Source organism: Neofelis nebulosa, chromosome 4, assembly GCF_028018385.1.
Source record: "Neofelis nebulosa isolate mNeoNeb1 chromosome 4, mNeoNeb1.pri, whole genome shotgun sequence".
Classification (NCBI taxonomy): domain Eukaryota; kingdom Metazoa; phylum Chordata; class Mammalia; order Carnivora; family Felidae; genus Neofelis; species Neofelis nebulosa.
The window spans coordinates 169333288-169358096 of NC_080785.1; the positions used below are offsets into that span (position 1 = coordinate 169333288).

A 24809-nucleotide genomic window follows, 5' to 3' on the forward strand; every position below is an offset into this window, starting at 1 on the left:
GGCAAGAGACGAGACCAGGGTGACTACCCCAGGGCAGCCTCGGCAGAGGGGCGGGGCGGGGCCACGCTGGCGGTCAGCACACCCCCGCCCGGGGCTGCTCGTGCGCCGGACACGTGTTCTGCTGGGGTGGGGGTGGGGGGGTGACAACCCACGCACTCAGGGACCGTGGCGTGGCACGGCGCCAAGGGGCCAAGCTGCTGCGATGCCAGGCTACTGGGAGCAGCCGGCCGAGAACGGCAATCGAGGGCAAGAACAGCCTCACGCATAGACACTGAAGTCTTGGGCGAAACGCAGTGTGAACAACCACGTGGGAGTAGCAGAGCCCCAGGCGAGGAGACGTGGGCCGAAGCCATGGCTCCCACAAGAGCCCCAGGAGCCCCGGAAGCCCCAGAAGACAGGCAGCCCGCCTGCATGGCCCCGCAGAGGTGGTAGGAGGCCCCAGGATGGAGGCCTGCTCTACCCAGGACACGGGGCCCAACCCCGTCCTCACGAGCCCCTCCCACGCAGGCCACGGGCCACCACCTAGTAGACCCCAGGCTCAGAGGCACCTAGTCCACGACCAGCCCCTCCGGTGAAGCATGGTGACGCCCATGCCAGCGCCCGCCACAGACCAGAGCCACGAGCCCACGTGGCCAACAGGTGCCCTCCCTGCACTCTGCACTTGGAAAATGAGACCACCAAGGAACAGCACCTGCTGGGGGCGCCCCACTGAGCCCTCGCACACCATCCTCCTGGGGGCCCGGTCACAGCCACAGGCTCCCCAACCCACAGGCCCTGGGACGCCTGCCGCTCACGCGATGCGTTTCTCAGACAGCTCCCTAGCAAAACCCCAGGAAACCAAAATCCTTCTTTGCATTTTGCCGGACCCTCCCTGACAAGCCCCAGCAGAGCGGGCCTCCGTCACAGACGCTGGCAGGGAGGAAGGCGGGAGGTGGCGGGGCCAGATCCCCGGCCCCAGGCCTCGAACACAGGTCTCCAGCGTGGGCGAGAGTTACAGCCACTCACCGTACTGGCTGTAGGGGAAGTCTGGCTGGGCCGTCGGGGGCTTGCTCATGTCGGGGGCGGCCTGAGATGGAGGCGGTGGGAAGGCCAGAGGTGCTGCCCCTGGAGTAGCAGGTGGAGGAGGGACCCCAGGTGGGGCAAACTGATCCGGCGGTGGAGGCGGGGGCCCGTAGCCAAAGCCTGCGGGCAAACAGGAGAGGAAGACACACACACAGTGCACGACCGCGGCCCAGCCTACAGGAGCTGCCCGCACCATTTCCTGCCGAGACGCACCAAGTGGCCAGGTCCTGGGGATGTGCCCCGGCTGGGAGAAGGCGGCATGCGGACTAGCGATGGTCTGGAAGGCTGGGGTGCCCGGGTGGGCCTGGGGCAGCCTGTCACCGCACCTCTGACAGCGAGTGTCAGACAGGAACTCCACAGGGAGTTAACTGCACTGAAACACTCTTGAAAAAACCAAAACCAGTTGCCTAACAAAGCACAATCTGTGCTCTGAGAAGACAAAAAGAATCACAGTGAGCCTTTCACGAGGGCGGGGGTCACGCCTGTCCACACTCTGTCCTGGGGGGCTCCAGAAAACCGGTTTCTATCCACCTGTGTTCTTGTTAGAAATAAAAATCTGGGGCACCTAGGTGGCTCGGTCAGTTAAGCGTCCGACTTAGGCTCAGATTATGATCTCACGGTTCGTGAATTCAAGCCCCACATCGGGCTCTGTGCTGACAGCTCAGAGTCTAGAGCCTGCCTCGGATTCTGTGTCTCCCCTTCTCTCTGCCCCTCCCCTGCTTGCACTGTCTCTCTCTCAAAAATAAATGAACAGTAAAAAGAGAAAGAAAATCTGACGTGGTCCAGGCCACGGGCAGCCGTGGAGCCTGAAAAATGTGACTGACCCAAGCCTGTGGTGCATCCCAAAAGCAGAACACGCGTGGGCGCCCAAGATCTTAACGGGAAGACCGGGGGACAGTCTGTGTGGGCCGCAGGGCAAGAGCAGCGGCCAGCCACACTCGATCAGGTGAGGGTCTCTTTCCTGCTGAAGACCCAGTCACCAGGAGTGGCCACACCCTTTTCTTTTTTCCTTTAAACGCTTTTCCCTGCCGAGAGAAAAAGAAGCGGGGAGACAGCACGCACGCACGAATAGGGGAGAGGGGCAGAGGGGCCGAGAGTCACATGCTCAACCGACTGAGCCACCCAGGCACCCTGGCCGCACCCCTTCCTACCAGGGACGAGCACTGAACCTTGCAGGCCTGCCAGCCGCCAGCCACCCCCGGGCACAAGGCAGAATAGAGCAGGACTGAGACTCCGGTTCGTATGCCCTCTAGCCCTTCGCTGCTTTGTTACAAGTTACAAGGCCAGGTCCAAAGGCCCCGTGCTGCGACCACTCGCAGGGCCCGCCCCAGTGACGTGGCACACTCATCATGGACGACACAGGTGTCATCCACACGGCCCTCCGAGCAGAGGGGCGTGGACGTGCGGCACCCCAGCCCCCCTCCTGGGGCCCACAGGACTTACTGAACTGTGGAGGGGCACCGTAGCCCTGTGGGAAGCCCTGAGGAGGGGGGAAGCCTCCGGGAGGGGTGGACACAATGTAAGAGGTGAACGGTGGCGGCGGTGGGGGGGCTCCTCTTCCCGCAGGGGGCGGTCCATAGCCACCTGTAACACAGGACACAGAGGTGAGGGCGAGGGCGTGGCACACGAGGCTCCGGGCCGCCCTGGCCCGCCGCGGGGCCGCCCCGTTTCAGACCCTGTTCCTTCTCAGTTGCCCACGATGAGGACTTACCGATTGCCTGTCCGGCTGGTACCCACATTCCTAAACAGGAAAACAGAGAGGGTGGTTGGTGCCCGTCAGCTGAGCCCCGCTCCCCCGACAGCACTGGCTGTGCCGGTGAGAAGCCCTTCTGGAAAACGCACCCGAGGGGCCTGGCGTCCTGTTGCACTGTGGGCACCGGGGCGGGATGTCCCAGCCCCGAGGAAGGCGTCAGAGGAGCCCGTGGTAGACCAGGAGCACAGGCGTGACCCCCAGAGCTTCTCCAGCACCTGGGTATGGGGAAAGAGCTGCCGCTCGCGTCCTGCTTCTATGGGCCGGGGGCCGGGGTGGGGGAGGGGCTCCCAAGAGAAGCCTGTTGGGTCAGGTGGCCCCGGCCCGGCCACCAGCCGAGCTACTGCTACTGGGCACGCGGGATAACTGGTTTTCTAGGGCTGTGTGTTCTTTTGCAATAAAGAATTTTTTGAAAGACGACTCTGTGAGCCCCAAGAGGGGGCGCCAGGTGCCTCTGGATGCAGACAGGCCCACCTGACCTCCTTCTGCCCCTCCTTGGACACTAAAGGGGGTAGAGGCTACCAGATCCTGTCCTGGAGCCCCTAGGCACCCCAATCCTTCTGCCAACCTGTCCTTAACCACTCTGCTGACCCATCACGAGGCTCTGACAGCCCAAGGGGCAGGAGCAGACCAAGAGGGTGAAGGAAACAGGACTGTGGGGCAAAAGCCCCAGTCTCCCTAAGAGCATCTTCTCTTATCTGGGCCCCTGAGAGGGCCAGGCCAGGCCCACTGGAGGGGGTGGTGGTGACAGTGACGGACTCTCAAATCCACCAGGTCCTTCTGCCCATCCCCCTACCCCCAAGGCACTGCCACAGACCCCGGGGACAGCAAAGGTGCCAGCACGAGGCATCGAACTGCTCCCTCAGGCCTGGGAGGCCCTCCTCCAGAGCACGGTACTTGGAGTAAAGATGCTCACTGCCCTCTGCCAACTACGGTTGAAACTCATCTGCCCAAACCACAGACGGGGACTCGGCTACGGCCCAGACACACCACCGTCCTCCACACGGACCAGGTGACGACCTGGAACCTGGCCCCTTTCCCGTCTGCGGGCCGACCAGAAGGTGCCCCTCTAGGGGCGCGCGTGCTATGGGGGGGACCAGCATGGAGCCCGCACGCCAACCTGCTGGGCAGGAGACCCTGGGGCCAGACGAGCAGGGAGTACCACCTGTGCCTTCGTGGACCCACCACCCCGCGGGCTTGGGACCCCGGCCCCCCCGAGCAGAAATCCCTGAGGCGGCCACCTGGGGGCCCGGCCGGTTCTGGGTGCTGGAGCCTCACCTTGTGGGCCGTATCCTTGCTGCCACGTGGGTGGGGGCTGGCCTGCCCAGCCATTAGCAGCACTGGGCACGACCCGGCTGCCCCACTGGCTGGCACCTGGCTGTCCCGGCGCTTGGCTTTTGCTGTCGCGTGGCTCGGCCCGTTTAACTTCCACCTAGACAAATGGAGCTGTGGTTTAGGGAGATGCCGAGGGTCCCGGACCCCCTTCCCTTCAGACACACCCTTGATAACTTATAACTACACTTAGCATCTTATTACGACTTAAAACTAAAACTTAACTATAAACCTTAGGCCAGTGTTCTTTTTTTTAAAAATTAAATTTTTTTTTCTTTTCTTTTTTCTTTCTTTTTTTTTTTTTGCTTAAAACATGTTTCTCAGGTACAACAGATGCAACGTAAGACGTATTAAGCCCCACCCGCTGCGGGGCACCGAATGAAGGCCAAGAACCCTGAAGAGTTCTGGGTAACAAGGGGTCTTTCAGTGGAGGTAAAATGACAGCTTTCTCCTTCGGTGGCCTCGTCATCCCAGGGCCACAGAGATCAGGACCGCCCGAACAGTCACAGCCCTCTCCCCGGGCCTCCCAAGGGCCCCGGCGTGGCAGGAGCCCGCCGCTACGGAGCACGTCGGGGAGCAGCCGGGCCCACACGCACGAGGCCTCTCCGGAGCCCACCCGCCCTGCCCTGTGCCGGGAGCTCATACCTGAGAAACACAGTTGGTTTCCTTAGGTTTTTTATTTAAAATGTCTAATGGAAGATAAGGACTTACCTTCCCCAGGCTAACGCTTAAAGAATCTCAATTAACTCAAAATAATGTCAGAGGGAATGGATGTGATAAAGAGAATCTTACATTACATCTAACAAAAAAAGTAAACGAACATGCAATAAAATGGACATTTGAATCAGTAAGCAATCTTCATACTGTGTTAGGTCAGCAGCCCAGGACCCTTCCTCTGTCGGGTGTTGTCAGGAGCCACAGCGGGGGGGGGGGGGGGGACGGGACCCAGAGGTGCCCTGCCTTAGTGTCCTACCTGCACTAGGCGCTGTGGCCACCACACAGCTCCCTCCCTTCCGCAGCCTCTGTCCCCCAGTTATAGGGTTGCCTCGGCAGTTGAGAACCTTGAAATCTTTTTGTTTATGGCAAGTTTTAATGAGAAGAGACAATACATCCACTTGGAGTCCTCCTTGGAGTCTCATCGTCTGATGAGCTAATAAGCGTATGTATTCAGAGTTCCATCGGTGGCGCCCTAAGACCCCTTCCTGTCTAACACACAGGGAGTGGGACAGAGGCACAAAGACGCCACCTTCCTGGGGTCCCAAGGACACTCCACGGAGAGGAACAAAATCCCCGGTAGCTCAAGGCGACGTGACAGCGGGACCAAGGGACCCTTTCGAAGAACTCCAACTAACGAGTCTTCACGCACCCTCCTTAGGGGAATTTGGTTCCTGCCGACAAAGCGAAGCAGCCCTCGTCATTTTTGTTTAAAAACGTCTGCTGTCCTCCTGTGGGAACGTGGGTGCAGTCATTCACCCTATTGCTTCTAACTGGAGGGGGACCCCAGGCCTTTCTGGAGGGACCCCCTGCTAAGGAGCCAGCCCGCCAGTGAAGGTCAGGCCGTGGGGACAGGGTGAGGCTGGGGGCTCCCGCCCGTGTGCACCTTACTGTACAAGTTGAGCCCCACACCGAGAAGCCACCTCAGTCTCCGCTCTGTGCTCCGTGCAGACCAGACTCAGACACCGATGCGTCCTACAAAACCGGGGCGGGGACGGCCGCCTGGAGATGGGAGCAGATCCGTGCGCTTATCGGCCTTTCTGCCCCTAGAGCGGGCCCAGGCTCTGTCCAAGTTTTAAATGTCACGGTACCTTAAAGTATCGAACGCGGACTCCTTTGCACGTGTGCTCGTAACTGGCATGCGTCCTTGAGATCTGCATGCAAATTCTGAACTAAAAGCGTCGATGGACGTCGGAGCGAGACTTGTGTGTGCTCGCTCGGGTTCAGACGGAATTAAGCCTGCGACAACACCCGCACTAGCCTCCTTTGGATGCACACAGCTGCGCACGTGGCCGTGCTTCTCAACTTCCGGGGAGCGGGCTGTGGGGCTGGGGCGGGGGGGGGGGGGGGGGGGCAGGAGGGGCAGGACCCCGTGGTGCCTCATTCCCCGCACGCTATCTTAACTGACAAAAACAGCCACGGTGCTGTCACCAGGCCCGGGCTTCGTGGCACCCACGTGGCCCGCCGGGCTGCACAGAGCAGGTTCTGAAAGGCCCGAGACGGGAGTCCTGCAAAGCCTCTGCTAACACTGAGGGACCCCATGCTGCAGAATTTCTACCAGCGATTTATCTGAGTGAGCCCCCCCCCCCCCCCTCAGCTCCGAGCCGCCCGCGTCCGCGGCAGCAACACAGTATGAAGACGGGACAACCAGAGGTCACTTGACTGCACGGAGGTAAGTACTACCGAGAGCATGTGCTTGGGGCCAGAGTTTCACAGTAAGTGACCCAATTAAAAAAAACCAATCCTTCAGGATGTTTACGTCTCTTTCGGTTTCACACGGAATCGGTTTTCAAGGGTTCGCCGCCCCCCACGTTACGGGGCGGCTGAGACAATCGGAATGCGGGACAGACATCCGAAGGAGTGGTCACTGAAACCAAGCCTGAGGCAACCTGCGATTTCACTGGAGGCCAGCCCACGAGCCCCCCCCCCCCGACTGAGCCCCTCGGGCAGGATGGGCCCCCAGCTTTGGCAGACCCCCCCCCCCCGCCCCTCCCCACTGACTGACCCAGCCCCCTTTACCGTTAAGGAATCTGTGTTTCCAGTGAAATCCCTAAGTTGCCTAAGACTTGGTTTGGTCTTAAGGTAAAATAAAACTACAACTACACACTTTTTTGCCCATGATGTCGTGAAAATGCATGTTGACAGCCTGGTCCACTGATTGTTCGTCCTCGAAAGTAATAAATCCAAAACCTAGCCAACGACGAAGAGTGAATCAAGGTAGCAGGGCGTTGTGACACAAAACAGGGTGATGAACAGTATCAGGGCCGGGCCGAGGGGTCGCCCCAGGGTTTCAGGAAGCCGAGTGTGTGTGGCTGCGGTGACGCAGGCGGGGCTCCGTGTGGAAACACAGGGGGAGCCACGGGGGGGGGGGGGGGGGGGGCCGTCGCGGAGCGCGGCAGCCTGAGCGGTAAGACGGCGGGCACCGGGCTCTGCCGGGGCAGGGGAGCGGGCCGAGAGCTCCGCCTCCGCTGGGGGGGTGCATGTGCCGTGGGTGCGCGTGTGCTTTTCTGAAACCCGGGATTCTCCCCCTCGGCTTGCAATTTGCTTTGCAACTAGTGCTGACAGCAGCCATATATCGTTCTAGCGCGTTAAACAGAAGTACGGTCTCTACACAGTTAGTGCCTCGCTAAGCTTATCCAACACTGTTGGGTAAGCCCAAGGAGTCCTCTCGGAGTAACATACGTATGGATACAGGTGTCTATCTGTACGTATCTACTTAAGTAAAATACACAAAGATACAGGCCACAACGGGTTCCAGCAGGTCAAACTCTGCTGTCAGCAGCAAGAGCAAGAGGCACCGTGTCATCAAAGAGAATTTTCACGGGAAAGAAATTTAGCATTTCCCAAACACAAGAAGTGGCAGTATAAACGAAGTTTGGTTGGTCTGGGTGAGTGTGACCGCCCAGCTAACGTGGCACGTCTGGTCCTCGGTCGACTGCACTGTCTCCCCCGGGGCCCGTCTGCTCTGAGCACAAAAGGACGCGTGCATGCGGCACAGAGCCGCCAGAAGACCCCAGAGAACAAAAGGCAGCTGAGGGGAAGGGCTGGCAGCCCGGACCGGGCGGGGCCAGGGCCGATGGGAAGAGCCGGGGTCGGGCCAGGGCGGGGAAAGTGCCGCCTGCCGCCCAGGCCTGGGCTGAGGAGTCCGAGTGGGCGGGGAGGGGGAGTTGGGGAGGAGCGGCCAATCCCAGGGCCCCTCAAGCTGATGGAGGAGGGACTCTGAGCTCTGAGGCTGAAGTGGCTGGAGCTGGGCCAGGTGGGACTGGAGACAAAACCTTGCTGGAGAGGATGGGGGGGAGGAGGGGGGGGGGAAGACAGCTCAGAAACTTGGATGAGGCCGGAAGAGAGGGACACCCAGGATTCGGGAGGCTTCTGTGTCTGCACACGCGTGTGCCCGAGCGTGACTATGCACACACTCACACAAGAATCTGCACACGGCGTGCGAGAAGGAGCAGAATCGCGGCAGCGGAACGAGGACGAAAGACAAACAGGGGGAGCTGGAAGCTGGAGCGGGGAGACGCCGGAGAGGAAGGTGTGAGGCGAGCAGAGGCAGCAGCCGGCACGGGGGGGGGGGGGGGGGGGGGGCGCAAGGTCTGAGCCTCGCTGTCCCTGGTGAGACACATGCAGAATCCCCCCGACATGGACAGGGATAGTGTCTTAAATGAGCAGAGAGGGAGGAAGGAGGCAGAGCCTTGGAAAAGACCTAGGAAGAGGAGAAAGCGGGATGGGCTCTCTGGGGCGCCCCCGCCCAGCCCACTGGGGGCTCCTGCGGTCGCTCCCGCCCTGTGCTGCCCTGTGCTGGTCTGGGTGCTCGCAGGGACTCAGAGCCTGATGCGGAGGAGGGCAGCGTGAGCCTCCACGGGAACGTGGGTCCCAAGGCCAAGCCCGAAGCGCTCTCCCCACCACCTCCTCCTGCCTGCACCCCCAGCCCACGGCAGCTCAGCGTGCTCCCTGGGCCCAGGGCCAGGCCTCAGGGGACCGACCAGGGGTAGAAATCTAAGAGCAGCCCTCAGGATTCCACGTCCTGAAGTTTCACAAGACCCGAGGCAAATAGTGGAACACAACATGGGTGATGAACAGCAGGTTTAAAAATTAACATTTTCCCAAAGTGCAGGAGTGTCTGCAACCACAGGGCTGGCGTGGTCCGTTATAGCGCAAGAGGCGGTGAGTCTTGGGTAAGGAGCCCGGGGCGGGGCGTCTAGGGACGCATCTGTCTGTCAAGAGGCGACATCACCACTGAGGAAGCGGACAGAAACACACTGAAACTTCGTTTACACCCCACTGGAGCAAAGCCCGTTCCCTCCTCTGACTGCGGGACTGGCCTGTACCTGTGTGATATAATTTAGCACCTGGAGAAGAGAAATCTAAAGAGATATCGTTAATCACAAACAATTCACAGAGAGAAAAGGAAAAACAACTTACTTAACGTTACTGTACTTTACTATGAGACACTTAAGTACGTCACTAAGCATGTATGTCTACGTTAAAATTAAGCTAAGACTTAACAGCTTAATCGACATGAAGTGAGGATACGTCACTTATCATGGAGGAAGAGAAGGAAGGAAGTTCAAATGGCAAACTATTCTCCAGCATGGCGGGCGCATGCTGCGGCGGCGCCGGCTCAGTGCGCTAGGGGGGCCTCCGACGGGGCTGGGGCGCGGGCTGCACGGCGCCCAGACTGGCAGGGCAGCTCACACAGCCGGTCCAAAAGCGGTGGATGAACCAAATCATACGGGCGGGCAGACAGCAGCAGCCACAAAAAAAAAAAAAAAAAAAAAAAAAAAGAAAAGAAAAAAGGGGGGGGAAAAAAAGAAAGAAAAAAAAGGAAAAGGGGGGGGCACAGAAATTGGGTGCCCGCTGTCCCAGCCCCAGGAACCTCATGGGGATGCACTGAGGCAGCTCCTCACCCTCCTTCCGCTGCCCCAGTCTTAGGGAAACAGGAAACGAGAAAAACAAAAAAAAAAGCATGGGATGAGTAAAGTCAAGTCACGTTCAAGCCGAGCTGGGGCAGACCTAGCCTGACGCCATGGAATGAGGCCTGCCGGGACGGGGCGGGACCGGGCAGGGCAGGGCGGGGGTGGCAGGGGACTCCGAGCAGGACGCAGCCCTGAGTGACTGAGCGCACCGTTTGAAAAAAAGCACCGATCTTTCTGTACACATTTAAAAACAGAAACCGTGTTAAAATTCATGTCAAGTTGTAAAAACTTCAAAAGAACGAGCCAAAAAAACCCTAGGACGTCTGACCTTGGGAAGCAGACAGGCTGGGGCTGCACAGGAAGGGCCTATGTTTTAATCATGTCTCCAAATCATCCTCCTCTGAGGCAATGCTCGCTACCACCACCACCTAAGTGTGAGATAGTTTGCCATCTGAAGGGGAAGGTCAAGGACAAACTCCATCTCTTTTACCTCGAGGCCTCTGTTTCTCTGCGTCGTAGATCATGACCACTTCTGTGACCTGCAAGAGAGACAGTGTTCGAGAATCCGGGTGCCACGGGCGGCCACGAGCACACCTGGCTACCACAGAACTCCCGAGGCAATGGCAGCTCGGGGCTGCGTGCGGACACTCCCCGGGGAAGTCCAGAGGCCCTGAGGCCGGCCTTATGGGCTTTGACGCCCGAGACTCAGGGGACCCGAGACAGGGAAGCACAGGCCACCTCTGCCCCAAGTGCTCACGCAGAGCCACCGGGCCACCAGAGACCCGGCCCCGCACTCCAGCTGGCGGGGGGGGGGGGGGGGGGGGGGCGGGGGGGGGGGGTGAGGACCACAGCGCGCCTTTCCCTTCACAGACAAGCCCAAAGGCTCAGGCGCCAGGATGGAAGGGCCCATGTCCCGGTCAGCTCAGCTCAGCCCTCCCTGACAGACGTCCCCCAGGACGGCATCTCTTCTCTCTCTGAGCGCACAACGCCACATGCTCTGGCGCCCTTCGTTCGGGGCCCGGGCCCTTGGCACACTCAGGTGCCCCCCGACAAACAGGCAGTAGGGAGGGCAAGGGGACTGCCCACCAACAGGGTGTGCGGCCCGTCGGGGTCCGGGGTGACCCCAGGCCTTGGCTTCAGGTGACTGGGACGCCCCTCCTCCTCCCCCCACGAGCCTGCATGCTGCCCGTCTCCTCTTCTGCCTGCCCTACTAGAACCGAGCACAAGTGATGCTAACCCCCCAGGAAGACTCTAATGGATTTCAGCCTCTTCCAGGAACAGAACCGGCCTGGGGAGAAGGTCTGCTGTCACTGAGGAAAAACCGAGCAGGTGACAGGTTCAAGAATCTCTCACGACACCTGGCCAGGGTACGAGTGCCCGGCGGCCCACAGGACGCGCGAGCTGCCGGAGCAGGGCAGCACAGGGCCCGAGCCGGCGCCCTCCCAGATGGCAGGGTCTGCACGGCTGCTCTGAGGACCTGGGCTAGAACATTCCTCCCGCGATGAGACACGGAAGTCTGGCTCCCATCGTCAGACCGACCCCTGCTTCTCCCCAACACTATCCTAGCACTTTGCACTGTGGCACCTCCAGCTGACCGGAAGGGCCTTTCGGGAGGTCGGCCTGGCGAGCGACCGTGCGCCTGGAAAAGCCGCACATCCCCTCTCCTGGGCTCGGGCCCGCTCTGGGGAAGACACAGGCCCCGAGGAGACAGCGGCCAGGCTTAACCTCTGCGGACACTAGGCTCCACCACTCCCGCCCCGCCCTGCCGTGCTCCGGCCCAGAACAACTCACCACTCCGAATTTCTTGAAGTATTCCCTGAGCTCTGTCTCACCGCAATTGTGAGGGATCCCACCGACAAATATCTTATTTGATTTACTGTTATCGCTCCTGGGTCCTTTCTGCTGTTTCAAGAGGGAAAAAATGGTTAGTCCGTGCAGGGAACCCTCACAACCCTCTCTACAGTGCGTACGTGAGCTACACTCGGCGTTGGTTTTAGGAACCAGCGAAAAGGCAGACCCAAACAGTCCAAAACCCCACTAAATCCAAAGAGAATCACAATTGGCAAGCCATTGTAACTTTTCCCATTTTCCCAGGGAGTCCCAAGGTGACAGGGACCCGGCAGCACGGGCACCACTGCATTTCCAATGCGTGTGCACGGAGCGTGTGGTGGGTCCCGTGCGTAATTATTCCGAACGACAACGGCTGTAAAGCGTAAGGCTCTACGATCTGAAAAGTAAGGCCTCAGGAGGGCAAGGTGGCCGCGATGATGAAAAGTAACAGCTTTCCAGGTTTTTAGTGGGTGACCGAAGAGGACCATGGGAAGTTGCAGTAACTGAGAAGCCACCTGCCTCAACTGACCCCAGCGATCCCTCCCTCTCTGCAGACAGCCTCACGCCTGGGAGGGAAGCGCTGGACTCCAGGTGGAGGACCAGACCTCAGCCCCTACTCCTAGGGGGCTGCCTCCCCACCGCATTCCTCACATGCCCCTCATCCTTCCTGGCCACGGGGCTCCCAGACTACGTCGTCCTAGCCGCTCTGGACAACACGACTGAACTCTGGGGGTGGGCGAGGTCTCACAGGTCCACACAGGGGTCAAATGCCATCAAAATGCGGTTACCCTACATGACCGTTCCGTCTTAGTAAAGAACACGAGTAACCAAACGGAATGTGAACGTGGCGGCCTCGGTTCCAGTCTGAAGAGAAGAGGTATGACAGCCACCTGTGGAAGAAGCCCAGAGCCACGAGCGCACCGTCTGGACACAGGTGGCCCTGGGCACCACGGCTGCCGCTTCAGCTGTGGGGGGGGGGGTATTCTGTGGGAGGACGTGCTTACCGGAGCTGCACGCTCCAGAACTTAGGAGCGGGAGATACAGAGATGAGACAGAAACACGGGCAACTTCAGGAAAATATTAACAATTGATGAAGCGAACAGATATGTCTGACGTACTACTCTTCCGATCTTTCTGTAAAGTTCCTAGAAAGTTTCCTGATAGGGAATTGGAAAAATAAAAACTGTTTCAAGGGTCTGAAGCCCTTGTCTACAAGCAGCAGTTGGACTCTGCTAGAAATTCAGGTTCTCGGGCCCTGGCCCAGACATGCTGATCAGATATGTGCCCTCTGCCTCCGGCCCGGCTCTGGCCAGGCCTCTCTGGTAGGACAAAGGCTTCCTGGATGACAGTCTTCTGAGACCTGCTGGGTGGTGGAAGGGGAGGTACGGGTGACAGTGGACGGAGGACGGGTCTGCTCCAGTTGGCCGGGCACCAAGGGCCACACGCCGCTCAGAGAATCCCTGAGGAGCCGCCACAGTGGTGGATCCTGACTCAGTTGTTCGAACAACCGGCGAGCAGGCTCTTGGATGCGGGCAAACGGCCCCCTGCCCCTGAGCCGCAGCACCTGGGCAGGCACGGCCAGCAAGCAGAGGGGGTGGGGGGCAGGTGCAGAGGGCGCTCTGACACGGGGTCCCCCCCTGGGGCAGGCGCGGAGCCACCACCAGTGAGGAGAAAACGGACCGTTCCGGATCACAAACGGGTGCGAGGAGTCTTTTTCCTCCCGTTAAGACAGACTAGGAAGAGCACTTCTCTCGGCTATGAGATGAACAACGTGCGCCATTGGATGGATCCGAGCAACCCTCGGCTGCTCAGATACCGAACTGGGCCTCTGTTGTTCTCAATCGTAAGGAGCAAAGACACCAGGTCAGAGGTGTGTATTTCCTTCCGACTGTGGCCACGAACGCACACGACACACCGAGAGGCCACCTCACCCAGCCCGGCCCCTTACCCATCCTTCCTTCGGCCGTGTCCTCTCCGGCTGCATCCCCCGAGGTGTGCATGGCTTTGGGTCGATCTGCAGAAGTTTCAAACGAGCCCATCGTGAGCACGAAGCTATTTCCTCCAGAAACGGGCCGGCACAGCCAGCAAGCACGTGCCCCCCATCAATTCACCCCAAGTCCACGACCTACTCCGTCATACAGCCTCAGCCCGGAGCTGCAACCCCTTAAGTCAACCCCGCTAAAACACCCCTCGGCGTGAGCACCCCTCAAGCCCAGCGGCAGACGCAGCTGAAGGGGCCACGCGCAGCAGGGCCGGGGCGGGGGGGGGGGGGGGGGGGGGCGTGGGTGGTAGACTCTGAGGAAGGACACTTACGTTTCGGCCGTCCAGTGTGTGTGGTCTGCTGGCCAGCACCGTCCCCACACAGTTTGGGTCTTTAAATTTGACAAACCCAAAGCCTCGAGACTGGTTGGTGGTTTTATCTTTCATGATCACACAGTCTACAACTTCTCCATATTGGGAAAAGTAGCTGCGTAGAGTCTCTGCTCGGAGATTGGGACAAAAACACAGACACACACACCAGAGCGTTAAGCACAGTATCACAGCAGGTGTGTAAGCACACACACACACACACACACACACACGTGCTTCTGGCCCTTCTGGCTGACCTGGGAAGTGCAACTAGCAACTTCTAAACTGGCACATCAGTGGACGGGGCTGGTTGAAGATGGAAAGGGCAGGAGGCCCCTGGGGAAGGACTGGGGATCCTAGACACGGATGCACACGTCTCTGCGTGAATTAGCAAGGGTGCGACTGACAACGGCAGTGGCCAAAGGCAATCTGAAAAGTGAAGTGTGAGGGGAGCCAGGCGGCCACCGGGAACGTCGACTACCACAAGCTGCTTAGGGCCCTGCACGGGGCCTGAACTCAGCGACTGCGCCAGCAAGCCCGCAGACCTCCACACTCGTCTCCTGCCCTCCACGTCCCTCCCCTACCTCTGCCAGGACACCAGGACGACTCCCAGTCCAGCGCCCCTCCTCCCCAGAATTCAAGACAGTAAGCTAACCGAGAAGGAAAGAAACCCTTCCCCCTCAAAAGTAGTAGCTAGACACAAATTCACACGCGTTCACGACCAAGGGGAGGCACGGTGCCTGGCACACAGGCGGTCCCCACCACCTACCTTGGGTGGTGCTCCAGTCAAGACCGCCCACGAAGAGCTTCCTGCAATTCAACAAGAAAACGTTTAGGGTCGGGGCGCCTGGGTGGCGCAGTCGGTTAAGCGTCCGACTTCAGCCAGGTCACAATCTCGCGGTCCGTGAGTTCGAGCCCCGCGTCACGCTCTGGGCTGATGGCTCGGAGCCTGGAGCCTGTTTCCGATTCTGTGTCTCCCTCTCTCTCTGCCCCTCCCCCGTTCATGCTCTGTCTCTCTCTGTCCCAAAAATAAATAAAAAACGTTGAAAAAAAAAATTAAAAAAAAAAAAGAAAACGTTTAGGGTCAAGATAGTCCTTGCCTCAAACATGTCAGCCACCTGCCCCCTCCTCAGGTGGTAATCCACAAGAAGCTGGTGGAGACGTGCCGACACGTGCCATGCGATCGTGGCAACGACGTGTGCCCACCGTGGCCACCGCCTGGCCTTGCCAGCTGTAGACAGGAAAGACGACATCGAGACCTACCAAGACGACGGGGAGCGAGGGTCACGACGCGTAATCAAAGACGACACATCCAGAGGCACACACCGTCACTGACCAAACCAGTGAGACAACGAGACCTTGCCAAATGCACCAACAGGAGCCCCCAAACTGCAGAGGATCCGGGGTGCGGTTACGGGGCACACCTCCCCCACTGCTCTTGCAGATACTGTGGATTTAGAAGCCGAGGTCTGAAAGCACACTCAACAAACCAGAGCGGCAGCAGGGGTGGGGGCTCTAGGTTAAAGCCTCAGGTATTTTCCACATGGTCACGAGCAAGGACCCACAGATCACTCAGTACCGGAACCCTGGCCCATACTTCCCGCCCCAAGGCAGCCCAGGCTGGAACCTTCAAGAGGAATCGCACTATCACCTACCTGCCTCTTCTGCACACCACACCTCTAGCGGGGTCTGGAACGCCAACAGGCCACAGGGTGGTGTCCACCGTTCCCAATGCCCCCGGGCTGGCCAGGCCTGGAAACTGAGGCACTGAGGCACTGGGGCACGTCCCAGGACAGGCCAGCGTGCTACAGCTACTCCAGCCCTTACTGGGGCAGAGCTCACACGTATCTCCAAGACCCACAGGCCCCTTCAGGCACCACTCGGGCCCCCCACGAACCCAGAGAGCAGGTTCGGCAGAGGAGGGGCTTCAACCGCAGCGGTGGCGGCTCTGTGCTGCTGGCGTCCCCCAGGAAAAGGGGGCATGACCACTGTCACCCTCAGAGTGGGACCTGGATGCCACCTGATCGGTCTTCAGATGCCAGCCAGTGGCCAAGGCTCAGTCCGCATCTGGGACGCGGGGCTCCGCGGTCCTGGCGTCTGCAGCTGAGCACGACTTGAAGACAAATGCACTCCCGAGCAACCAAGAAGGGCTGCCAGACAGGGTGCCCCACCCTCCACCCCAGGACAAACCCCCGCGTGCCCGCCCTGGGCTCCTTCCTACCGTGGCCTGTTCTCTGAGAACAGGCAACTCACGCACGGTGCGTGAGAAACCATTCCCACCACCAGACAGGTACCCAGTGCCAGCCTCAAAATGCCCGCAAGCCGGCCGCCACGGTCCAGGGAGGGGGGCACCGGGCAGGCACATCTGGCCGAGGCAGCTCCGTAAGGGGCAAGTTTCAGGGAACGTGCTGATAAAGCAGCTGAGGGAGGCCTCCATTTAGGCCTCATTAACTTAAGTCCGCGTCTCCTAGTACCCTTCAGAGCCAGGCCAGGCTCCTTCCCACCTCCAAACGCTCCCGGGGGAGGGAGGCCTCCCCAGAGGCCCAAGGCGCTGCCCAGAGCAAGCCGGGACTCAGGACGGCCCGCCCTCGCAGGGCCCGGCGCCCAGCCGATGAGTGGCTGCAGGCCCCCAGGCCGGCTGGCACCCCGGAGGAGGAGCCGCCTCGGAGCCGCGTGCCGGCCCACCCCTTCCACACAGTAGCGAACAAGGGTTTGCTGTGAAAACGCAAATTCATGCAGGAAAAAGAGACCTCGAGCGTCCTTCAACAAAACAAAACAAAACCTAACTTTCTGAGCCACGCACCAGCCTGTATCTAGCATGCCTCCAGCCAAAACGGCAAGGTCATAAGCAGGTATCCTTCCAAGCAACCCAATCCTTCACCACCGGCAGGCCTAGGAAGGAAGGAAGGAACTCGTCTGACCAGTCCTGGTTCCAGCCCTTATTTAAATTTCAAAATCAGACATGAAGGAGAAAAGACCAGAAATACCATCACCCACACAACTGACAACCTAGACTGCCCCGTGGACTGGATGCTAAAAAGGCATCAACGCTGTGCTCTCGTTTTGTTGTGCTGTGCTAATTTCAGAGAATATTCTTGTTCACAGAGGGACACAGGGCTCTGCTCACTCCCCAAGACTTCACAAAAGACGGACGCGGAGTATGGGAGGGGACGCACAAATGGGGCAAAACGTAAGCCTGGGGGGTCTGGCTGGGAAAGAGCATCTAGGGACCTTGGTGACCATTTTGCAATGTTCTGCAGGCTCAAGGTCTGTAAAACCATAAGCTCCGAGAGATTTCCCTCACTGCGGAAACAACGGGACTCCAGATTTCCCGGCTGCAGGCTCTAGGGGACCTGCCCCGACAGGCACAGCTGGTCGCTCGGGAAAGAGAGTTCCAGGCTTCAGCGCTAGCTGCTCTCTGGCTTTCTACTTCCTCTCCTCCTGCTCCGAGGGCATACTTTCCCTGGTCCGCAGACAGAAGGTGCCAACAGATTCCGGAAGGTCCTGCGTAGGGTCCCTCCAGAGCCCCAGCACAAAGCCCCAACCTCTGAGCCTCAGAGACCACAGTGCGTCTAGCAGGCCCAGCCGGGCCCGGCCAGCAAAACCCTGACCGGTCAACACAGATGTGCATGCACGCCTGGCGCCGAGCGTGAGACCGTTCACCCCAGCAGCCATCCCGGGGCGGCCTAGACACGCTCACCTGGCAGCGTGCGGCTCTCAGGTGCCAATGGGTGCTCACACACGGGACCCTGCAGACTAAGCGGATGGCTGACTGTGTGGTTCCCCCTCCAGCCCTTCCCTGCTCTTAAGCGCACGAGAGTCATTACTCAGCAGAAGCTGAAAGTCAGGGGCCCCCCACAGTCCCCGAACCCCACAGACGGCCAAGGGGACCTCCTGGCTCTCCCAGGTGACCGAGAGTCAGGTTCTTGAGGGGGAATGGGCAATACCACCACCCAGAGAGCCAGGGAGAGGCCGTCCATGGCCTCCTGCTGACCTCCTCTCGGAAGGGGCTCTGCAAGGGTAACCCGGGCACCAGGCCCTGGTGGACTCTCCCCCTTGCCCACCGAGACTGAACCCTGCTCTGGAGCACGGCCCCGCTCCAGCTCTGTGTACTTTAGGGCAGCCGCGTGCTGTTTCTGCCAGAAAGTAAATCTTCGGCAGCTTCCCCTGCCTCGGCAGCACGCTTGCAGGCTTCAGAAAGTGCCACCGTGCCTGGTGAGACAGCCACCAGTAAGGCAGCAGTGCGACAGAGCTTAGCTTAGCTCTGGAGGGCGAGAAGCAGAGGGCCCAGGACTGATCCTGGTTGTTTAGCAACAGCCCTTTCAACTTAAAGACACACAACCCAGAGCCCCTGCTCGCACTTTCCTGCTCCTCTGGTGTGGTCACACTGGGACCCTGTGTCCCTAAGTATGTCCTGTTTCCCCGTAGGGAGGGAAGCGGCCCGAGGAGGAACACACAGCACCGGCCCAGATGCCAGGGAGCCACCCCACTTCTGGCCCTCCCACTGCAACAGAAGAAAAGACCCGGAAGGCAACTGTTGGGGCTCAGCCCTTACCCCAGAACCTGCCTCTGCTGGCCCTGCCCTCAGCAGCTCAGGCTTCCCTCCTGCCAGCAAAGTGAGATCACCCCCGACCACTGTGGGGGTTGAGTGACACATTCAGGAGAGAACCCCAGGACACCCCCAGTGCCTGGCATTAGCTCCCGATGCCTGCAGCCTTCCACTGTAAGCTCCTCCCCCCCCCCACACACCCTGGTACCCGGCAAAGAGCCTCAAACAAGTGACCTCCTGCTGAAAACGCTACTCACAACTCTGACCGGGTGTGACACTGTGATGGAGACAGTCACCCTGTGACGACAGCACCACCTCATTGAGGGACAAAATGTACACATTTGGGCCTGGCCCCGATCCGTGCCATTCCCTACAAGGGCTCTCCTGGCTCACCAAGAGCACGGGACTCCCAGCTCTGGCTCGTCTTAGGGGTCCCTGGGCAAGTCCCCTGCCCTTCTAAACCTCGGTCTGCCCTGAAGAGGAAAGGGCTGGACCTGGGGGACAAAGTTCGGGCCCAGCTCCCAGCAGGTGCTCTAGGAAGGGTGTCACTGGTGAGGTACTCTGGGTGAGTTTCTGCTTGTGAGGAGGGCGCACCACCGGTCAAGGTGCTCGACCAGATGCGAACCTGAAAACAGAATGAAATCGACCAGAGAGTCTCTTCCAACACCACGACCCCCTCTACAGGCGTCAGACCAGTTCCCACTACGGGAAACAAGAGCTAAACCAGGGGAACAAGCGGCAGGGACACACTGGGAACCAGGCTGAAAAGAGTAGACATCAGACAGGTGTCTCACTTAGAGTGATCTTGCCCCCAGGTGACACCGCAATATCTGGGGACGGCTGAGATTATCACAAGCAGGGGTGCTCCTGGGACTGAGTGTGTGGGGGCCAGGGATGCTGCTCGCCGCCGCGGTGCCCAGGATGCCCCAAATGGCAGCAGTGCTGGGGAGAAACCCTGTCCCAGAACAGCTCCAAAATGCCAACGGGAGCATCTCTACCCTCCGCCCGTTCAGGTCTCACCGCCCCTACGTTGCAAGAAACGGCCCCCCCTCCCCAAGCATGACCTCTCAGACCAGACCATCAGGACTCTTCCCACCTCCCCTCTGACCAGACCATCAGGACTCTCCCCACCTCCCAGGCGCTAGTGAAAGCGGGTAGTTAACGAGTCCCTGCCCCTCAAGGCCCAGGCCTCTGGCCCCATCCTGCCAGCACTCAGAGGATCACTGGGCTGCTGGGGCAGCTGGGGTCACCCACTTTCTGTGCTTCTGGCTCCAGCGGCCTCGGCCTCCCGCTGCCTGCCCGCACCGCCTCTCAAAGTGACCCGGACGTCACTTTGCCTTCTCTCCCTGGAGTCAGTTCTCCCCCACGGACTCTCCCCTTGAGAGTGTCCAGTTGGCCCCGTCCTACTAGTAAGACACGTGCCAGATGAAATCCTCCCCCGACCTCTCTCCAGTTCCACCACACGAGCGGGCTCTGTCCTAACAGGAACTGGCCCCTGCCGAGCGCTCACGAGCACCCACAAGATCCCAGGCGCCTTCGGGGTCCCTGAAGCCTTGTGCCCACACCGGTTCCAGAATCAGAATCGCGAGAGACCCTCCACGAAAACCGACTTCCTGAGGTTACGGCAGGGGAACGAGGGCTCAGTGCCAACCCCGGCAAGGTGAGCGTCCGTCCCCGGGTCCCTGGCTCAGAAGGGAGGCTATCAGCCCGTCACACATCTGCTCCATGTGGCCACACGTGACGCTGCTGCTCCTATCGCCCCTCTGCCCTCGAGACCCGGCCCTCCCTCTGCTCTGGCTGATTGGGACAGTCGGGACCCCGGTTCTCACCAGCTTCCTCTCTCCCCACAGCCTTCGCTTCAGAGGAACCTGAGCCAGCTCAGGTACGGTCACCACCTGGTGGGGCTCTCTTTCGTTGAAGACTCAAACTCACGAGTACATTCGTACGCTGGTGGGCGCCCCACACACGGGGCTCCTGCTAGCAAAGGGGGAGCAAGCCCTTCCCACCTATCAAGAGCTCCCTCAGTACGAGGCTGGCCAAAGACCAGAGCAGAGGAGACTGGAGATGAAGACACAGCTCACAGGGCGTCACTCGGACCTGTCACGTCCCGGTCACATCTGCCATCACCATCACCTGGCTCTGGGCACAACAGGAGCTCCTGCGTGGGAACCGCCCCAAAGCAGGCAGGTGCGGTCCCCTCACGGGAAACAGCATCAGGGCTCGCCAGGGGGCCCAAGGGACACCCCCCGCCCCCCCGCCCCGGGATGTGATGGCAAGGAGACCAAAGCGGACCCCGAAACCCCACTGGACGGAGTGGAGACAAGCACACTCTGGGAAAAGAGACCGATCGATACTTCCTGGCAACAGATTTCTACTTGCAAAACACGAAGAGATTTCGGGGACCCCTGTCTTGACAACTTTCAAAGGTGGGCGATCGGGGTGGGTTTTCGAGGGGAGAGGGGAAGGGAACCAGGCCCCCTGGCCCCCGGCCCCACCGCCAGCTCGCCGGCCTCGGCAGACCCAGGCTCGGGCCCTGGCAGCACACCCGAGGGCAGGTCTCGGGGTCTCCAGGCTCCCTTCCCTCCTAACCGCTGCTGGCCCTGGTGAGGGACCCCGCACTTTGGGCAGCGCTCCGGAAGGCCACGGCCATGGGGAGGTGACAGGTGCACATTCTCTTCCGTCAGACTCTGCCCCATCTCTGGAGCACGGTGTCCCTGTTCCCTGGTTTCCAGTCAGACACGCTGCGACCCCCCCCCACCACCACCTACCTGACCCGAAGAACACAGGTGTCCAGGCCCCCCCCCCCCCCCCCCCCCCCGCTCCTGACAAGCTCAGCGGGGAGCTAAGGGTCTCCCTCCTGGGCCCCTGCGGTGCGCCCTTTTCGGGGAGGAGGGGGGGGGGGTACAACATGCCTGTCACGTCCGTCCGTGTAACCTGGACCTGGAGGCCGCACAAGGACTTACCGAACCCAGCGCTTGACCACAAACCCGCGCCTCTTCAAAGCTCCGGGCGTGGGGACACGCGCACCCGCCCCAGGGCCGCCGCAGAAATGTAACCGAAAAACCACGCCGGCCGCGCAGGAGCCAGTGTCTGCAAAGAAAACTAGTCCGAGCCCCGAACTAGGGCACAAATGGATTTCCGAGCCCCTCGGGGATCTCGGGCTCCGCTCCGGGCCGCGTGAGCATCACACGGGCTGTAATTGCGACACGAACTCCCCCTAGTAGCTGCTCGAGCAGAGGCCCCGGGAAGCGGGCCTCTGCTGTCCACCACCCGGCACGGCTGTCGCGGGGCGCGAGCCGCAAGGGGCTCCGGCTGCAGACCCCTCAGAGGGCGCGGGCGCTCGGAGATGGACACGCTGCCGAGGGCTCCGGCCCCAACCGCCCCCCCCCCCCCCGTGACCTTCGCCCCCGAGCCCTCGATCTGCGAACCTTCCGCGTTCTTAGCACTTCGGCAAGGGGCCAAGAGCGGAAACGGGGCGAGCCGCCACCCCGAGGCCCGGCTGGAACAAGTTCTGCGCGGCGGCACAACTGGCACTCCGGGGCCGGGCCCGCCACGTGCGCCGACCCGCCAAGTTGGTGCGCGGGCTGGGGGCGGGGGAGCCCCGGGCGCCCCAGAACCCTCCCGTTTCCGCTCGGGCTCCGCCACCGGGAAGTGCAAGCGAGGCGGAAGACAAGGCGCCCCGGACCCCTCCGGAGCTCCCGTTGCGGGTCCCGCTCAGCCAGGAAGCGGCGGAGTCCCTGCGGACGCTCCCAGAGCCCCGTTCCGGGTCCCCCAGCAAAAAATCCAGGCGCGGGGGGCGAACGAGACGACCCAGATCCCCAGTTTCCCGCGTCCGATCCCCCAGCGGGAAAGTCGGGCGCGGCGGCGGCGGCGGCGGCGGCGGCGGCGGGGACGTCCTGACACCACCCCCCCCACCCGCCGGGAGCTCCCGTTCCGAGTCCACCTCAGGCAGGAAGCAGCGGGGTCCCCCCCCGACCCTCCCAGGGGCGCCCAGGCCAGGAAGCGGCGGGACACCGGACTCCCAGGATCCCGCTCGCCAACCCCCCCACCCCCGCCGCGTCCCGGGTGCGCGGACCCCCAGGCCACCGGGCCCCAGCGCGGCCCGGCGGCGTGACCTTGACGGGGGCCGGGGCGGCGTCTGGGCGGCGACGGCGCAGGCCGGCGCGTCCTCACCCGATCTCGTCAGCGCCCGAGTTGTTCATGGCGGCGGCGCTCGGCGTCCCGGGCCCCCTGGCTCGCTCCCGCCTCCGGAAGGTCACCGGCCCCGGCGCCCTCCCCACAGCCGCGGCCCGGATCTGCGCAACGGCGGCGGCCGCGCTGCCTCCTCCCCTCAGCGCCAACGGTCACCGCGCGCCACCGCGCCCGCGCCGCCGCCCTGCGCACGCCCGGGCGCGCTCCCGCACGGGGCCTCCGGGGGCGGGGCCAGGGGTGCGCCCGCCTAAGTGCGTGCGTTCCTGCGTGCGTGCCTTGCGTGCGGTAGCCACCACCGCGCGGCGGCCTTGGTCCTCCTCGGCTCGCGGCGTCGCCGCAGGGTGTTCTGGGAAGTGGAGTCCCCTCTGCGCCGGCGTCGACCCCACCCCGCGGAGGGGGCTCGCGGGCCGAGCCGCGTGCGTGCTACGTGCTGCGTGCGTGCGCGTTCGCGCTTAGGCGCTCCGAGCTAGGCACCGCGGGGCGCAGGCGCGGCTTGGCTTCCTTGTTTGAGTTCAGGTCGGAAGTGGCGCGCGGGGTCAACAGTGGGCAAAGGCCACGCCCGGCGCGGGGTCACGCCGGGTGGAGGCGCCCCTCCCCACGCCTGCGCCTCCGCTACTTCCCGGAACTCGTCTCCCGGGAGGGGATGGCGGCTGCAGCGGCGGCAGTCGGCGAGACCGCGGTGACGGTGGGTGGGAGGGCCCTCCGGGCCCCGTCCGCAGATGGAACCGCGGGTGGACGCCGGGCACGCCCGTGAGCGCCCCGCAGGACGGCCCTGCAGCCCGGGGCTGGGCGCCCGGCGCGCGACCACGGGCGCTGGGGACAGTCGGGTCGTTCGGGTGACCTGTGCCGCGGGACTCCGCTTACTCCCCGCCTGCCAGAAGTTCCCTTACTCGTCGTCGTAAAATTAAGTGAATGGAAGGAGTGAAGGAACTAGGTCGCAGGCAAACGGTACAAAACAAAACGTTTAAAATACAACTTCATGTCGCCCACTTTATAGTTTGCAAGGTATGTGGGCATCGGTGTCAATTCCAGTAGTCACCCGCTTGGAGTAGCTCAGTCCCCATTTGCAGATGGGAGAGGGAGGCCAGCAGGAGAGAAATGAGTGCGTGGTCCCAGGTAGCATCAGGCAGGCGTTGTGTCCCCCACCTGGGAACCGTCCTCGTGCGCGGTTTTTGTTTTGCTTTGCTTTGCTTTGCTTTGCTTTTCTGCAGGTGGAAAGCAATCAGTAGCACTTGGCAGGGACCGGTAGCCCATTGTGGGGTCCCTGGGGAGCTGGACGGACATATCCAAGACATGTGGACATGAGTGCACTGGGGACAGGTGACGGGGAAGCAAACATGAGAGGCAGGGTGGCCTTGTCCTTCCAATGGGGCCAGCTCCACAACCCCACTTTGAGGAATTTATCCCCCGAATGCTGGCCCCACTGTGTGCACAGAGATGTCCCAGGAAGCTAACAGTCCGCTATTAAAATCAGAAAACTTGGAGGAAAAAAAAAAAAAACCCACATGTCCATCTACTGGTATCTGGATAAATAAACCATGAAGGGCATGAATGAAATACACAGGAAGTGGTTAAATGAAGGAAGCCAGACACAAACTTTTGAAAATAATATATTTTTAAAAATACAGACACCGGGGTGCCCAACTGGCTCAGTTGGTAGAACATGGGACCCTTGAACTCAGGTTTGAGAGTTCAAGCCCCACATTAGGTTTGGACCCTAATTAAAAACTACAACAAAAACATTAAAAGTACAGACACCAACCAGGAATAAAATAACTAAGACCCATGTATCTGCCACTGGAACAAATATATGTTAGTGTTACGTTTGCTTCATATCTTTTTAAACTGAACTAGCCAGCTGGATTTTTCCCTCCTTTCTGACTCATTTCCTCCCTCCCACCCCATAGCAAATGCTGTGACAAAAATGGGTATGTGGACACTTCTGAATTTACTCCTATGATTATGTGCATATTGAAGATACAAAATATGGTTTGGGTCCCTTTTTTATTGTAAAATACACATAACATAAAATTTAGCATTGTCACTATTTGTTTTATTTTTTTTTTACGTTTATTTTTGAGAGAGAGAGAGAGAGAGACAGAGTGCCAGCGGGGAA

The 24809-nt window shown here is 60.5% G+C and overlaps 1 protein-coding gene across 2 annotated transcripts; it reads right to left on the reverse strand.

Moving 5' to 3' along the window:
* Window positions 1–114: 114 nt before the first annotated feature.
* Window positions 115–22906, reverse strand: LOC131510891 (DAZ-associated protein 1). 2 transcript variants are annotated; one of them, XM_058728545.1, is made up of 11 exons: window positions 22676–22906; window positions 14723–14763; window positions 13918–14084; window positions 13553–13618; window positions 11566–11673; window positions 10265–10313; window positions 6966–7048; window positions 4091–4244; window positions 2774–2803; window positions 2506–2646; window positions 115–1182 (listed from the first exon to the last, which is right to left on the reverse strand). In XM_058728545.1, the coding sequence occupies exons 1-11, from the start codon at window positions 22702–22704 to the stop codon at window positions 992–994; spliced, it is 1059 nt and encodes a 352-aa protein (XP_058584528.1). In that variant the 5' UTR covers window positions 22705–22906; the 3' UTR covers window positions 115–991. The 2 variants fall into 2 exon arrangements, with proteins under 2 accessions (XP_058584528.1, XP_058584527.1); XM_058728544.1 differs by having other exon boundaries at window positions 118–1182; window positions 11566–11676; window positions 22676–22904.
* Window positions 22907–24809: the final 1903 nt, after the last annotated feature.

Excerpts from the sequence above, each read along its gene's own strand:
- LOC131510891 (XM_058728544.1), bottom strand. The coding sequence starts at position 22,704 with ATGAACAACTCGGGCGCTGACGAGATCGG. Across the intron at positions 10,314-11,565 it reads ACTTCAAGAAATTCGGAGTG|GTCACAGAAGTGGTCATGAT; the intron begins GTGAGTTGTTCT and ends TCTCTCTTGCAG. Across the intron at positions 2,647-2,773 it reads ACCAGCCGGACAGGCAATCG|GTGGCTATGGACCGCCCCCT; the intron begins GTAAGTCCTCAT and ends CCTGTGTTACAG.